Raw genomic sequence first — 17,268 nt, 5'->3', positions numbered from 1 at the left:
CCCCAGCAGTGTTTTTGTTTTCTGGACCATCCAGCAGTGGTCAGAGTGGGAGATGGGGCAGCAGTGAGCATCCCCAGCAGTGTTTTTGTTTTCTGGACCATCCAGCAGTGGTCAGAGTGGGAGATGGGGCAGCAATGAGCATCCCCAGCAGTGTTTGTTTGTTTTCTGGACCATCCAGCAGTGGTCTGAGTGGGAGATGGGGCAGCAGTGAGCATCCCCAGCAGTGTTTGTTTGTTTTCTGGACCATCCAGCAGTGGTCAGAGTGGGAGATGGGGCAGCAATGAGCATCCCCAGCAGTGTTTTTGTTTTCTGGACCATCCAGCAGTGGTCAGACTGGGAGATGGGGCAGCAATGAGCATCCCCAGCAGTGCTTGAAGGTGTTTCTGGGTTTGCTGGCACACCTTGAACATTCCTCTCAGCCCCAGGTCGCTGCTTTTCCTTTTGCTCTCAGAATCTGTGCCCCGTGCTGGTTCTGCAGGTTGGACAGTGGGTGGGAGAGGAGCCTTTCTTTCCCCAGCTCCTGCCCCTCCTTCTCAGTGATTAACCCTTGAGGTGTGCCCTGGGCTGACAAAGCCATTTGCTCCAGAACCCTCCACTTGTTTTATTGATTATAAACACGGAGTGTTTATTCCATTCTTTCTCTGTGTGGCTTCTTTTGGGCATTTTCAGGTGGACATGTCAATTTTTTGGGGCCATTTTAGATGGCTTCAGAGCTGGACCTGAGTAACAGAGAAGAAAATGTCATCTCATGTGCTTGGAGTCAGCAGTGCTTTTAAAGTCATCGATGTTAAAAAATGCCATTGTCAATCATTTGTGAACTCCTTTTTTCACTAAGTTACTTTTTATTATGGAGCTGTTTTGCCATCCAACATTTGCTAGAGACACTGGGTATTTTCTTTGTTTTCACAGCTAAATTAAGGCACAGGGAGCTTTCATTTGCAGTTCTTTAATTGAACAAACCCATAAAAATTTGCTTCTTCTGTCCTGTAGTGAGGTCAGTCTTCATTCCTCTGAGTGTTTTTGATAAATTCATGCTTGAAAAGGAAATTCCCGGGTCTGGTGAGGCAGTGGTGCCCCCAGGAGTGTGCCTGGCTCTGGGCTGGATGCAGGGGGGAGACACTGTGGCTTCAAAAACCCTTTGAATTTACAATCAAAAATTTAGCAGTGCTTATCCTCTCAGTAGCCTGGACCCTTTTCCCACATCCACAGTGGTTTCTAATGTGTCATTTCTTTGGGAAATGAGTGCTTTGGACAATATTTTAATCCTACCAATATTGCTGCTCGGTGTGTTTGTTCATCATCACATCATTGAAACATTCTTTGTTTCATTCCAACAATGTTTTGAGTGCTTGTGTGAATAAAAATAAAAAAAAAAATCTTTATATCTCTCCTTTTAAATAGTGAAAAATTCTGTAGTGGGTTTTATAAAGCAAGGCTTTATAGGTTTATTTTGCTGTTTCTTTGCTTTTCCCGCTGCAGTTGGCAGAGCACTGAATTTGTCAAACTCAGAATTGGGGGCATCAGCCACCGAGGCTTTTTTTCCATCCTTTTTGTGCTTGTTTGTTTGTTTAGGAGCATCACTGGCTGTGCCAGCAGAGTTCTTGGAAAGAGGTTTTTTTTAGTTACGTTGTGCTCCCTCTGCTGACTCTGCAGCAACAGGACACAGAGAGGTTCGCGTCCTGTGCCGGGAAAAGGGGGGAATGGGGATCTGCCGGCCAGGAATTTGGGGAACAGCAATGGGCAACAGCTTTGAGTCCTTGTTTGGAACACAAAAAATTCACAGAGTTTGGTAAATCCAAAACAAAATGATCTCTGCTTGATACAAACGCTGGCTATTAGATAAAGTCCAGTGTAGTGGCAGTTGCTATTAGTGAAAGATATATAATTTTCATTATTGAGGAAGGTATGTCCTAAAGATTTAAAGCTTAGAGCTCCACCGTACTCTGGCATAAGCAGGAATATTCAAAATCAGTGAAGTAATCCCACACCTGCTGAAGAGCAGAGATGTTTTATGGACAGCACATGATGCTGGGAATGGAGGGTAGGGAGGGAAGGTAATGTTCTTTCACTGGAAAAACAGAGAACTGAGGCAAGAATCTGAGGGGGTTTTGCCAGGAAAAAGGCAATGCAGTGAGGTGTGATTTTCTGTCAATAACCTGAAGTTCAGCAGTCCCTCACATCTGGGAGCTGAGAGCAGCGCCGATAAAATGCAAAACTGAGCTGCTCGGCCATTGCCACACGGAATTTCTGTGTCAGAGGCGGTGAGAGGGCTGAGTTGTTGGGAGGGGAATGCAGCTGGGGCATCACAAGCCTGTCTGCTCCCTTTCCAGAGCCCTTCTCCTCAGGGAGATCCGGGCAGGTCTTTAACTCGGTGCATGTGGTGCCATCACTTAGGGGAGATGTGTTTTTGCAAGGCACACATAAAATGTGTTGTTATTCTTCCAAATAGATCAGTTAACTGGATCTGTGGGGTGTCAAGCTGCCCCTTCACCATCTCTAAATTTTTCCTAAAAGCTGAGGATGATTGTGTGATCTTAACCAACTTCTGTAGATATTATTTCACAGCGTGTGTGAGCTGCCTTCATTAAATTAATAGCAAGAAGTCCCATTAAGTTCTGCAGGACTTGCATATGAGTTTACTTGACAAACTCTGACACATTTATACATGAGATGCAATCCAGTCTATTCCGTGAAATTTGTCTTCATTAAGAAAAACCCACAGATTTTGAAAAGCCCGTGATTTTGAAGTGTTTTTTCCTTTTAAATCTGACCTACCTGCCCATGAGCTTTTCAGATCCATAAATCAGTATTTCTTATCTAGAAATAGAATTATTTAGTTCATGTATCAAATTGTCCATATTTATACCTGCCCGTGTCATGTCATTATACCTTCCTTGATTTTAATAATGCCTCAAAGCTGAGAGGCTTTACCTATTTATTTTTGTCTTCTTGTTTTCTGTAACTCCCGTCAGTGGGGATGTTCTGGTTGCTTCATTAAATACCTGTAGGGTCATATTTTGGTAGTTTTGTCTGGAAAGAGCGTGTCTAGAATGCAGCACAACAGGCCCTTCAGGTTACCTGAGCACAGGTAGTGTTTATGGTAAAGAGCAGCTCGTGATCCAGGATGTTTTTCATACCATGGCAATCTCCTTTGTTAGATTTTATGTCTTCCTAGCAGGAGAAATGCAGGGAATAACTGTCTGAGGAACTGGAGAGCAGATCAGTCAGGGGATGAGGTGATGATGAGATGAGATTTCTGCCTATCAGCAGCAGAATGACCAGGGGTGGCTGTGCCAGGTGAGTTCAGTGCCTTTGGTTTGGTTCCCTGTGCATGACCCTGAGCAGCTCCACAGGACATGAAACAGGGAGAAGGCACTTAGAAAGCTCCATATCTCAGAATTAAATGTCATCTCAGCAGCATTATCTCTTTCACTCCTGCTCCTTTGGAGGATTAAATGTCCAAGCTCCTCCATCTGACTTCCCAAATAACATCTCTGCTGCTGTTCTGCACAGCCTCTTGCTGGCTGAGGAGGGTTTTTGCACATTAAAATCTTCTAAATCAGGTAAATACTTACAGATCTATTACCTGGGTGTCACACAAGCAGATGTGAGCTATAAAAGCAGCCTCTAGTCTGTTTGTTGGACTTGTCCATTGGATTTTTTTCATCTTGTTGTTGGTTTTTGGGTCTTATAAAGCAATGAGAAGACTACAATTAGTTGATTTTTTTTTCAGAGGGAAATTTTGCCATTCCTCTTTCCTGGGGAGGAAAAAAGACAAAGTACACAGCAAAAATCAAGTAAAGCTACATGCAAAATAGAATTATTTGTAAAATAACGATTAAACATAGGAACAGTCTTCACATTTTGGTTTTCAATAATGCAAGAATAAAAATAGCAGGGAAAATGTTTCCTTCATTTTAGTCTCTCTAATATAAATTCATCTGAAAATTGAAATTAATTGTTTCTATTTTCATAGAAAATGTTGTTAAATTGAACAAGATATCCATAATTTGCTTAGTATGTGAAGATTGGAACTTTAAAACTGTAACAAGACAGTTGTAACATACGGTGTAACTATAACATGCTTTGTGTTTTATACCCAAAGCCTGAGCAAACCTGGAAATTCTCATCATCCAGAAATGCTTAGGAGCAATATTCCTGCAGGATCTTGGGAGTCATGGGATGTTAACCTCTGGAAGGGGTGGAGTTTATAGGCTTTTGACTAAAGATTTGTAAATGGCTGCTGGCTCCAGAATTTATTAGCTTACAGCAGAAAGAGGAGTAGGATAAAGCAGAATTACTCAGTGACCTGCAGCAGCTGATAGGTGCAGCCACAATTCCCTGGTTTTCTCTTCAGTGTAATCTTGGCATTTGTGTTTCCTCTGTTCTCAGCATATAGAGCATGTGTGTGATTTGGACAGACACAGAGATACAAACAACTAGCAGGGGAAAAACAGCATGCATGGAACCAAATCCCTTCTATTCAGTGATGCTGAAACAACAGGTTACTCGTTAATTGTTTAATTTTATTTTGTTCCTTCTAAAACATAATAAAAATCTAAACCATCAGGCTTCTAGGCTAGAAATACTTTTACCACAAAACCACTCTGGCATTTTTTGGTAGACTTTGCTGAAATGATTTGGCTGTGCTGACTGGGAAACAAGATTTCTGATAAGGAATTACTACAAGCTCTTAGATTTTGGAGCTTGTGCATGCCAAGCCAGACCTCTGGACTCACCTGCTTATCTGAGCTTGTCTTAGCTGTGAGATATCTGTACCCAGAGAAGTTCCTGCACACTCTGGGTTGTAATGATGCAGGAGTGTCACAGAATTACTCATGTTACACATCATGGACTTCTCAAGAACATCCCATCCATGCACTGAGTGAAGTGAAACCCAGCTCAGCTCTAAATTGCTGATCAGCCCACAGGGGTTTGAAACTGGAGCTTTTTAACTTGAAAAGACAAAGTGACGAGGTCTCCAGGTTGTGAGAGATGTTTTTCAGAGGTTTGATGGAGCGTGCAGGAAAACTGTTAACTTTTCAGTGGGATCAGGGGCAGGTGGTTGAGTTCACCTCTCCTCAGTGAGTGGCCCCAGCTTGTCCTTGCCTTTAAGCAGGTGCTGAACCTCTCCAGGTGCTGCCTGAGAGCAGGGGGGTTCTGTGAAGGGGCAGCTGTGGTTGTGAGTCCTCCTGCCTTTTGATGATTTGGCTTCCTTGTCCACACAGCAACCTGGGAATTCCTGGGATGAACCTGTGCTGTGCCGGCAGCCATCCTTCACCCTTGAGGCAAAGCTCCAGTAGAAAGTAATAACCCTTGATGTCTCTTGTTTAAAGGACTATAAACCAATTTAAAATGTCTCTTGATCTCTGTATTTTTTTTTTCAAGATGTGTCTGGCCATTACAAGAAGTGGGCTCCTAAGAAGGAGTCTGTCCTGGTTTATTGTTTCGTTGGGAAATCTGTTTTGGGAAGACCTTTCCCAGTGTTGATGGCCAGGGATTTCACTTTGTTCTCACAGAAAATGTCATCAAATCAGAGAATCTCCTGAGCTGAAGGCACCCCCAAGGACCATCCAGGCCAGCCCCTGGTCCTGCCCAGCCACCCCAACAATGCCACCCTGGGCATCCCTGGGAGATCCTGGAGCTCTGGCAGCCTCAGGAATGTCACCATTCCCTGGGCAGCCTGAGCAGAGCTCATGGTTTGAGCCCTGCACTTGAAACTTGACCATTTGGGAGACAACACACAACACCAAGGTGCTGTGACAAGCTGTCATGGATTTTCCCCAGGGATTTGCCACTTGTGGCCATTAGAAATCCTGTTGTTTCCCTCCTTTCATTAAGGACAACATCCCTGATATCCCATCCAGGGGGACTGGGGGGTGGCTGGGGTGCAGCAGCCCCTCTTTGCTCCCACTGCAGTGAGAATCTCTCCTCTCAAATTTAAGAATTTAGAAGATCCCTTGCAGACTTTGTTGTCAACGTCAAGGCAGAAGAGCTGCAGGTTGTGCTGGGAGTCCTGAAAGGGGGAAGAATGCTGGTGCCACTCCTGAGGGAAGGCAAAGTGCAATCATTTCTGGGCACTGGCATTTCAGCAGAGCTGATGGGGAGGGCACTCACAGCTTCACTTACCTGTCAAGAGCAGCGTGAGCTCCAAACTCTGGAGCTCCTCCGTTCCAATATCTTTATTTTGTAACAGCACTTCTGGCTGTGTGACAGAGTGGTTTTGATTCGAAGCAGATCAAATCTAAGTTTCTGTTATTTAGAGGTTAAAGGCCACTCACTTGACTGGGATTAAAGTCCAAATTAAACAGCCAAAGTGACCAAGCTATTTTAGTTCTGAAACATCTATTTTTAGGGTAGAATGTTCTTTTTATAAATAGTGGAAAATTAAACACAGACACTGGTTATAAAATAACCTTTGCACTTGCTGTAACTTACAAACTCTTTCATAGTTGAAATATATCTAAATCAAGGATTTTGGTTCAGCTATTTGTCAGAAGAGGATTTGGAAAAACATTTCATATCTCAATCTAAATTCACTCAACTTGCAGAAGATTTTTTACAGATAGAAGTTTCTTATTTGTTTTTTGCTTTTAAGGTTTGCATAAATAGATATGAAATTTGAAAAGTCATAACTTACATTTCCTTGATCCTTGGGTTCAGACTGGGATTAAACTTTTGGCAAATTCGAATGAGCACACTTTTCAAATATTTCTGGTTTTTTGGAGGAAAACCACCACTATTTAATACCAGCTACTTTGGGGTTTTCAGACACTTGGGAAGAATGGTGCTTAGAATTTGCAAAAATGAGAATTATTGGTGGAAGACTTATAATTTTATTGATATGTATGTTATGGAGAGATGCAGTTAAAGTTTTCATCTCAAGCCTGTGAACGTGGGACATTTGGAGCTCAGCTTGGGGCTGAACAGATTGGAGCTACACATCCTAAAATGTCATTTTCTTGTTGGTGTTTGCAGGGATTACAATGGTTGACACAGAAATGCCGTTTTGGCCCCTGAATTTTGGAATCAGCCCCGTGGATCTGTCAGCCATGGATGATCACACACATTCCTTTGACATCAAGCCCTTCACCACCGTGGACTTCTCCAGCATTTCCTCCCCACACTATGAAGATCTTCCCCTTGCCAGAGCTGACCAGTCAGGCCTGGATTATAAATATGATATCAAGCTCCAGGACTGCCAAAGTAAGCTCTGCCTTTTTTTGAAGTGTTTCCCTCGTGTCCATGTTTCATTCCCTGGAACGTGTGCTAGCAGCAAATGGATTTAGAATTCAGATCTCCTGTGTCAGCAGAGATGTTCTTGCAGGGCAGATGGAAAAGGGAAAATCCTCATAGCACACCTTCACCCTGCCAGAGCAGCAGCTGAAGTTTAGGAAAGGTACCATAAAGAATCCAAAATTGCGTTTTGGTAGACACATGAACCCCTCCATTGTCTCCTACTCCTGCACCTTGTGTGCAGCTTTTCCTTTGAACTCAGTGCACACAATGCACAATAAACACCCTGAATGTTGAAGAATGCCCAGGGTACAGAGCATAATTTGAATTATTAATATGTGCAGCTTTTAAATTCCAAACAGCCTCAGAAAGGGATGGGGTAGAAATATTGGCCTCATCTGAGGCACAGCATTGTTACAGCTCCATCACAGCTCCAGGAGGATTTACCTGCTGTGAAGCATGCTGCTCTTTCACAATTTATACTGAAAAATTACACTCAGTCCTCCTTTTAGGAAAGGAAGTGACCTATTCCTAAATAAATTGTTACTGCATTCCTGCTCCGAGTAAGAATGTGGGGGTGCTGTGCCTGGAACTCTTTTGAGGATCCACTTCTGCTTAGCTCTGACCTCACTTTTATTTGTAGTGATCTGTACAAGAACTCTTTCAGGGAATTCTTGCTGGGGAAATTGTGGTATTTAATTGGGGTGCTACAGTGAAGCAGGAGCTGTGTATCTCTGCACTACTACTGTAATAAATGAATGGACATTTTTCCAGCCAGGCATTTATTTTTCTTTTGTTTAATTAGAAATATTCATAACACTTTAATGCCAAGTACTTTTAAAGAGTGAAACAGAGTTAAGATGGCATAAGTCTTCCTCATCTTTACTTAGATAATTTCTTCCCAGTTTATATAGGAATAAATCTTTCTAGTCTGTATAGTATAGCCAATCTGGAAAAATAAAAATAATCACCTTCTTTAATACTGTTACATCACCCCAATGTAATGTAACTTTCAAATGTCACAGCTCTCTTCTATGACCAGTGATGATTGATTTAAAGACATCATATTTACTTGTTTGAGATCATCCAATATTAGAAATTGTTCTCTTAATTAGAAACTGTCAGAAGAGAAAATTCTTCTCTAAACTGCACCCGAAGTTGAACGGTTTTCCCCAGGAGAGAGCTAAATTTCTGGAAATATCCAATATTATTTTATCACACACATATATATACATATATATATATAATTATTGAATATTTTTGAATGATATAATAATATAATAATATACTATGTATTATATAGTATTGTATAATATTATTATTATATATAATAATATATTAATATTATTGTTGAATAATATATGATTCAATATATAGCTCTATTAGACACTTGAGAATGTTTTAAACTAGATCAGACACTCCAGCCCATCTCCCTGTAGGAGTTTTTAACACCTTGAAGGAATAAACCAGACAAAGACCGAGTGAAGCCTGAGTTCTCCGTACATTAATTTTTAATATCCATCTTGAAACCATTCCACACTACAGAGCTGAAAGCTGGATCTGTAATGCCCTTTCTCCAGCAGAACCTGCCCCTTCCAGCTTTTGCAGCCACTGCAATGCAGCTCCAGCTCCTTTTGCAGCCTTGGTCTGCTGCTGGCTTTGCTGTGGAGCAGATCTGGCCATCCCAGCCCTGCATCCCTGGGATGCCTTGTGCTAATTCCTCACTGCTTCTGATGCCTCAGGTTTTGGCTTTTCTATTTTCAGATTCTGTGCTGCTTTAGTGTGTGGGTCTGGGCTTCACATCAGGGGATGGTGAGCTCTCTGCACAGAGCAGGGAGACAAAACAATTCCTTCTCCAGCTGGGCACCAAGGACAAATGATCCAAATCTCAGCCCAAGAGCACAAACAACGTGGGCTGGAGAGAGGAAAACAAGCAGGATGAGACTGCATGGGCTAAAGCTGGAATGGGACAATGAACTGCAATGTGCCAATGGAGCAGAGCTGATCACAGGGAGAGCCCCCGGGAGCGCTCGTGCATTTTGGGACCATTTGGGTTCATCTTGGGTGCAGCCCTGGCTGGGCTCTGGTGCTGCCCAAGGTGGATCCATGGAGGAGATCCTTTTAATAAATCCCTGTTTTATTCTTTAGCTCTGCCTAGGCTCTGTTCTAGCTCAGCCTTCTCAAGGCATCACCTCCTCCATGAATTCAGCTGGAGTTTATCACTCACCTCTCCCCCGTGCACAGGTGCCATCAAGCTGGAGCCTCCTTCCCCGCCCTATTTCTCAGAGAAGGTTCAGCTGTACAACAAACCTCACGAGGAGGCGTCCAACTCGCTGATGGCCATCGAATGCCGCGTGTGCGGGGACAAAGCCTCCGGCTTCCACTACGGCGTGCACGCCTGCGAGGGCTGCAAGGTGAGCTGCCAGAAAAGCACTTTGCTGAGCATTTGATACTCTTTTCATCTCAATAATCACTTGGTAAAATCACACCATTGTGCTTTATTTAAAAAGGAAAAAAAGAAGTTTTAGGCCTTTGCATCAATTTTCCTGCATATAATTTATGGGTTAATAGGCAGGAGTTTTTTAAAACCTCGATTTTTTAAAAACTTTGTTTTTTAAAACCTTGCTTGTTTTTTAAAAGCTTGCTTTTTCTTGTTGATTGTATTGATCTATTCAATTTTTTTGTGTGTTTTTTCCCCATCTTTCAATCATGCAAGCATATTTCATTCCTGCTGTCTTGGATGTCATGTGCAGAAAACCTGAATTCTTAGAACACACCAAACTCATGCCCAACCCAAAGCTTTAAACAATTAAGATTCAGGCTCTGTTATTCTGCTTAATTCGAGGGTTTTTTACCCATTTTACACATTTTAGGTGACTATGGAGAAGTCTGATGGTATTGAGGAATGTACTTGCTGCTTTAAAACCCCACTGATTTTTTATGTCAGTGATATTTAGTGTTTATAACATGTAAAGGACAAGTGAATGGTGTAAGAATTGCAGTCCTCAAGAATGTGACAAGAAATGTTAGAGAATTAAATTATTAATAATTCATTGAGTTCAAAGAAAAGTATTAAAGTTTAATGTGAAATTCCCATTTTCTCCATTTTCAGTATCTTGAGGGAAATAAATAAAAGGAAAGAACCAATCCAGAGCTTAAAAAAAATTCTTAGCAGTGAATTAGGAACACACATAAAGCAATAAGTACAAAGTACATTACTTAAATTACAGTTAATTATATAAATAACAGTTGGCATCATGCTTTTGCTGTTATTATTCCCTGTGAGGAAAAAAAAATTTTACAAGGAAAAAAAGGGTGATAATTCTGGATAAACTTTATTAATTAATTAAGACTGATCCAAAAAAGCATCTTTAAACTGTAACAAGAGAAATAACCCAGAACCATTTTCATTTACCAGGAACTGAACTGCTGTTGGCAGAATTTTTGGTTTGTCGTCGTTTACAACAAATTTTCTACATTGGTAGTGAACTTTAAATTTTGAAAATGTCCCGGTTTGTAATGTGAATGAAAATGTTGGTTTGTAATAATTGTCCCACAAGCAGTGGGACAAATGGAGCTTTGCTTCCTTTGGAGTTGTGCTCTTAAATGACATCCCTAATGTCCTTTCAACCCCACTGATTCCCTAAAGATTCTCCAGCTTTTTGGGAATTTTATCGCTCTATTGAATGGGGTCAGAAACAACAAATAAGAGGATCAACAGGAGCAGAGGGGATGGTAACAGGAGTGTGCTTCCTTGGAAATCCATCTCTCAGGAGTTCTGGGTGGGTGGAGCAGGGCCAGGGTGGCACTGGCAGCTCCCTGTTTCCAGCCTTTTCCACGTTTTCTCTGTTCCTGCAGGGCTTTTTCCGAAGAACAATCAGGTTAAAGCTGATTTACGACAGGTGCGATCTGAACTGCCGCATCCATAAGAAGAGCAGGAATAAATGTCAGTACTGCAGGTTCCAGAAGTGCCTGGCTGTTGGGATGTCACACAATGGTGAGTGCACGGGCAGTTTGAACCAGCAGTGGCTCATCCGAAAAAGAACATGGAACGTCAACACAGCTACTGAAAGTGCTGCTGCAATGCCCACATCTTCAGTTTAGACGTACGTGTCAGAGAGATTGCCCTGATTTAGGAGCCTCTTTCTGATTTCAGATTGCTTTAACATCAAAGTCAGATAGGTGGAGAGTTGCTTTTCTTGCTTTAATACATAATGTCACATGAGTTGGTTTTACTCTCCATCATTCCTGCTCAGTGGTAGTTCCTCCTGAATTTATTCCTAGTGAAATTGCTATTTTTCACTTCACTGTCTCACTTTCTGACCTGACCCTTTTGCCTGGTGGAGCTCAAGGTGCCTTTCCTGGAAGCCAAAAACCTGATCATGAAATATGGATTAGAGAATCTGAAGCTTTGTGAATAACAGCAACTTGAATCTGCTGCACAGGCCACATGCCAAGGGCTGTTGGCATCACTGAGTTAGCACTTCTTATACTGAAACACAACATATTTGAAATGAAAATATTCATTTTCATGAATTGTAGAGTTTTTAAAATCCCCATCCTCCTCCTTCCTAGGGCACCCTCATCTGTGGTTGCCTTCTTTACCGTAAGTAATGGCATGAAGAATATCACAATCCTGCTCTAGGAGAAAATCCCTCTGAACTTTAAAATTACCAGAGCAATTCATGTGGAAATACTTATGAATGTTTGGGCAGAAGGACATAATGAAGATTCTTTGTTGCCTTGCTTTGGCAAAGCTGAGTAAAAACAGGAATTAAATGTCATAACATAGAGACTTATGTAATTCTAAGGGTAAAGAATTGCAAACATGACTGGGAAAATAATTTCTCTGTGGTTTTTTTAGAACTTTCATTATTTTCAATATAAAAAATGAGTGTGCTGTCCCCAAGAGGAAGGCTGGATTGTGGTTTGCAAAGTTAATACATGCACTGAATGTAAATTGGTCTGGGAAATGTTTTGCTAATAGAAAATATGGTTTTCAAATTCCTGGGATGCAACAGTAACACTTAAAAATAAATCTAATTTTGAAATGCTACTGTGGGTATTTTTATAGTAATTCAGGAGGGGTTTTTATTATTATTTTCAAGGTGCATGCCAAATTCTCCCCTGGCCTGCAGCACAGCTCCCAGTTGTGTCCATGGGATCCATGGGCAGCTGCATCAGGAAGGGATGGCCTAGACCATTCTCTCTGCCTTGCAACATCTAGAACAGCTTTAAAATTCACATTTCACCTGCATTTTCCCTCTTTAGCCACTGCCCAGGCAGAAGCTGTGGCACCAACAAGGTTCTAGGATCTGGGGGAGGCAGGAAAAGGGCAAAGCCATTTGCCCCAGGGCTCCAAGGAGCATTGTCCTTTGCTCCAACCAGGAGTTCTCCCAACAAGGACTCAGTGTTTCTATTCAAGCATTGTCTTTTGCTTTTTTTTTTTTTTTTTTTTTTTTTTTTCCTCCTGTTCTGGTTACATTGCCTTGCAAAAAACACCCTCGTTCCTTCATAATTTATAAACAAATTTATAAAAAAGAGCTGAATTTCACCCAGAAGCATAAAGCAGTGGATGTGTTCCTACCTAGGCTCCTACCCTCAGCCAACAGAACTTTAATATCCTAAATATTCTTTACATTTCATGTGGATTGGAGGTAGAACCAGGGGGTTTCACCAATGGCACTGAGACACATTTTAATGTTACATCTCCAGATTCTACTTCAGCCACTGCGGTAGGGAAATTATCAGAATTTTAAATGCTTTGCAGCAGAATGTGGATTATTTGTGCCTGAGGGTTCCAGTCCTGTGTGGATGCATTATTGCAAAATGATCAGGACAAAAGGGGGACTGCGAGGAAACACTCGGCAGCTACAGCCACATTTTTTCACGTAGAAATGCTCCATACCACTTGGCTAAAGGGTAAAAAAAGACAGTGGTGTTCTCATGCTTGGAATATTGTTTTCTTTTCCTTCTCTAGCCACAGTGCTGCTCTGGGCTTAACCCTGAGTGGTGCAGATTGTGTTCTCAAGTGAAACTGAGCAGAAGCTTGGTTCTTTTTGTTTTGAAATGTCATTTATTTTGTTCTCTTCTGCTAAAAGTGCTGCTGGTATTAGCTCAGCTACTGGAATGGGAAAAAAAGAACACATGGCAATGTCTTTATCATCAGTTCTGGGAGCAGGGGATTGCTCAATCTGGGCACATCTCCACCAAAATCAGACAGGTATCCAGCCTGGCTTTGCCTTGTGTTTTCTAATGTTACAAACTGTATTTATGGGCTATGTGGGGCCTCCTGTATGCCCAGAAATAATCCAGACAATCAGAAGAGCAGTGCCCTACAGAACAGTCTATAAACAACCATCTTTTTTACATTTAACTTCTCCAAGAGGTAAAATCTGGGGTGAGGATAAATATTGTAGTTCTCCCACAGAAAGCCAAAGGACAGAATGCAGCATGAGGGACCGACTGTGTTCACTGTTGGCTTTGTGCTCCTGACATTTGGGGAATGCTGGACATGCAAGGAAAAGGAGGAACTGCTCAAGGAAAGAGAGAAATCCACGCTCCAGCTGCAGGCTCCTGCCCAGACTTGCAGAGTCTGGGATTGCTGGGACAGAAGTTGCCACCTGAACCCTCTCAGCCTGCCGGTTTTCCAGAGTTCTCCCCGGCTTTTCCCACTCCTACTGATCCCTCCCCAGGCTCTCCTTTTCCAGCCTGACCTTTGCAAGTGGCATCATCATCAGCCCCTCCTTCTGCTCCCATCCAAAATCCCCCTTTCCCAGTTCCTCTCATCAACCTCTCTCTGCCTGAGCTCTCCCTGGTTTTTGTCTCAGCCCCCTGAAAATGACAGTGACAAGGATTTTTACAAAAGGAAACTGCTAGGCTAATCCCACAAAATTGATTTTGCCCGAGAATTTGTCTGGAATGCTAATAAATATTGAACAGAATCTGCTGCATCTGATATCTCACCAATAATATATATTCTAAACATATTTAGAATAATTTATTCTATGGAAAAATAAATCCTATGTCTATGAAATTGTAAGATAGGAATGCTTGATTCACAATCCTCCTGGATTGTTGTTAATGGATTGTTATATTTAAAATATACTTTATAATGAAATGTTGAATTTAAAACACATTTGAGTCCTGATCACCTTTTCTTTTGATGGAATGGAGTCTTCTGCCAGTGGGATTCCAGATTATGAATCTGCTTTTTGCAAACCTCAGCTCTCAGGAATAGGCCCACAACAGACTCATTTCCTGCTGGTGTTCAGTATAATTTAATATCAAGGACACCCAAGTAATTCTGAACTATCCAGCACGTCTCACTCCCAGACTGAGGTTCCTGAAAGACAAGTTCAGTCATAAAAACATACAACTTTGTTTCTACAGCCATAAAATAAGATCGATAAATATAATATAGGAAAAATGGAGAGGGGGGATGTGTTCTGACATAATTATTTATTCTTGGGAAAAAATGTCCTGTTTGCCCATCAACACATTGCAGCAAACTCAAAGAAAAGTGACTGCTTGTTTCCAAAATACACATCCCCAGTAAAATCATCTCTATATGATCTTAGCAGCACTTTTCCTTTATCCAAGGAACACACTAATCACTGAAAAAATATTCATAATATTTCTATTTCCCCCTAGGGCCAAAATGCAAGCCTTGATTTCTTCCTTCCGTTTCTTGTTTGGATGCTCTTTTGTCCTGTTTTGTTTTCATAAAACAAAATAATTTCTGTTTACTGAAGTATCGTGTGATAAATCAGTCTTGATTTTGATGGCTCATTTGAAACATTCTCCAGTCAGTCCCCACATGAATAAATAGTCTTGGTTAGGAAGTACATGGATGGAAAAGTAGGAGGTGCAGAGGAAATTTGAGCAATTTTGAGCTCATATGATGAGGTAGAACCATTTCCTGGTTTTTCAGCACTGCACATACATAAAGATGCCATGAACAACTCAGCCTTTTCCAGCTTTTTATTCCCTGTAAAACCTCCTTCCCCATTCCTTCATTCTTATGTTAACATTTTATAGCACTTGCCATGTTAAATTCTGCTGAACTTTTTAGGAATTTCTTCCTGCAATGCATGCAAGGGTTTTGTTTCTAAACAAATGAAGAATCTCAGATCCATGTGGTGATTTTCCCAGAACAATACGAGGCTCAATGGTGGCTCCCACTCTGAGCCAACAGAGCTTTAATATCTTAAATATTCTTTGCATTTTATGTAGATTGGAGGTAGAAGCAGGGTGTTTGCATTTCTAATCAAGGTATGCTCATGGGCACAGAGATGATTTCCTCGATGAGATTTGTTTGTTTATTTGTCTTTAAAGCTCTTCAGCTGTTTTGACTAAATGCAGAAAACCCTCTTTCCTTGCTTGCCCAACGCCGTTTAGCACAAACTTCAGGCACCCACACCAAATGCGATGAAAACTCAAATGTGCTTCTTGAGGTGCAGCTGCAGGTGCAGAAGGTGGCAGAAAAGCCACTGAAATGAGTTTTGTAACTCTTGTGGTGTTCCTCAGCCATCAGGTTCGGGCGCATGCCCCAGGCGGAGAAGGAGAAGCTGCTGGCGGAGATCTCCAGCGACATCGACCAGCTCAACCCCGAATCCGCCGACCTGCGCGCGCTGGCCAAGCACCTCTACGACTCCTACATCAAGTCCTTCCCTCTGACCAAAGCCAAGGCGAGGGCCATCCTGACAGGAAAGACGACAGACAAATCAGTCAGTTCCCTCTTCTTTCTGTTTCTTCCTTTTTTCTGAGTAAATGATTCGCCGAGCTGACAGCGCAACTCTTAAAAAAAAACAAAATACAATACACCGAACCTAAAAAAAAACCAAAAAACCCCACTTTGCTGTTGGCAGTTACACATTTCAAGCTGTGTCTGAAACACAGGAAATGTTTTTAGATAGGATAAGTAAACATTATTTGAAAAAACTCCAAGTTCACCTAATAAAATACTTGAAACAGGGACAAGAATTTGAAGGTCACCTTAACCTTTTTGTATTCCCTGCTCCTCTCTTCCCGTTTTCCCTCTCCTTGCCCAGAGGTTATCTCCCACACTATCTGTTTAAGGTGGCTCTCCAGCTGTCAGGAATTGCTGTTCCCTGAGGAATATTCCTTTTGCTAAATGGCAAATGACTCCAGCCCCAGCACATTCTTATGTGGTGCTCATTCTTATGATGCTCTGATGAATTCCTGCTTTTCTCTGGTTATCTCAGGTCACATCAGTGCCCTGAGTTGGTGCAGTTGGAATTTTAGGAGAATGGATGTGAACTGAGATCTGATCATGTTGGTAACACTATTTTAATACCTAAAGAACAAAATCGTTTTCCACAACTTACAAGTCTTAGCTTGATGTGTTTTGTAGAATTGTTGGCAGAAATTTTATTGTCAGGATTACAACAGAGAGTGTATTTTATTTTCCTTAATAATTTCAAAGAGAGCAAAGAACTCAGAGGTTCTATTTCAGGCTCCAAAAAGGTATTTCTTCCTTTCCTTAAAGGCAATTAAAATAATAATTTTAATGTTGCCCAGAAATTGGTTACCCCTCACATAAAAGGTTTAGATGTAGCGGGCACTTACAATGTGAGTAACTTTCCAGCATGAAGTTTGAATTAGCTGAGTTTATTTATTCTGCAGAAATTGATCTGCAACCTGCTCATGCCTGCAAGTTCCACCACTACAATTCTCACCCAGTAAATGTATAATTACATTAATAAATTCTCTTTTTTTCTTGGGAGTTTTTAAATTTTGGCACATTAGAAACAGCAATAAAGCAGTAGACAGAATCCAGCTTGTCAGTGCTGCCAATTTTCAAGTCTTTCTTGAAAATACCACCGAAAAGTGACACTCAGTATTTAATGGTTACAACTTTCATGTTTTTATCAATGGATTTGGTGCTCTGGAGCATCAAACTGCTTACTATGGGCATAGTTTAAATTCATGCTATTTTTTAGTTGCTGTATGATCTGAATTAATTTAAAATGTTTGGATAGGCAAGTGAGTGTATCAAAACTAGAATGA

General features: G+C 41.4%; 1 protein-coding gene across 1 annotated transcript in view; it reads left to right on the top strand.

Annotated features, from left to right (window-relative positions):
- PPARG (peroxisome proliferator activated receptor gamma) overlaps nucleotides 1–17,268 on the top strand; it is a 51,702-nt gene that overhangs the window by 25,126 nt on the left and 9,308 nt on the right. The window contains exons 2-5 of the mRNA XM_068201491.1: nucleotides 6,979–7,206; nucleotides 9,481–9,650; nucleotides 11,095–11,233; nucleotides 15,766–15,965. Of these exons, the coding sequence (XP_068057592.1) occupies nucleotides 6,987–7,206; nucleotides 9,481–9,650; nucleotides 11,095–11,233; nucleotides 15,766–15,965 (729 nt within the window). The 5' untranslated portion in view covers nucleotides 6,979–6,986. The remainder of the gene's footprint in view (nucleotides 1–6,978; nucleotides 7,207–9,480; nucleotides 9,651–11,094; nucleotides 11,234–15,765; nucleotides 15,966–17,268) is intronic.

Source organism: Anomalospiza imberbis, chromosome 11 (assembly GCF_031753505.1).
Source record: "Anomalospiza imberbis isolate Cuckoo-Finch-1a 21T00152 chromosome 11, ASM3175350v1, whole genome shotgun sequence".
Taxonomy (NCBI): Eukaryota; Metazoa; Chordata; class Aves; order Passeriformes; family Viduidae; genus Anomalospiza; species Anomalospiza imberbis.
The sequence above is the reverse complement of the archived record's forward strand: the minus strand, read 5'-3'. Positions and strand labels throughout refer to the sequence as shown.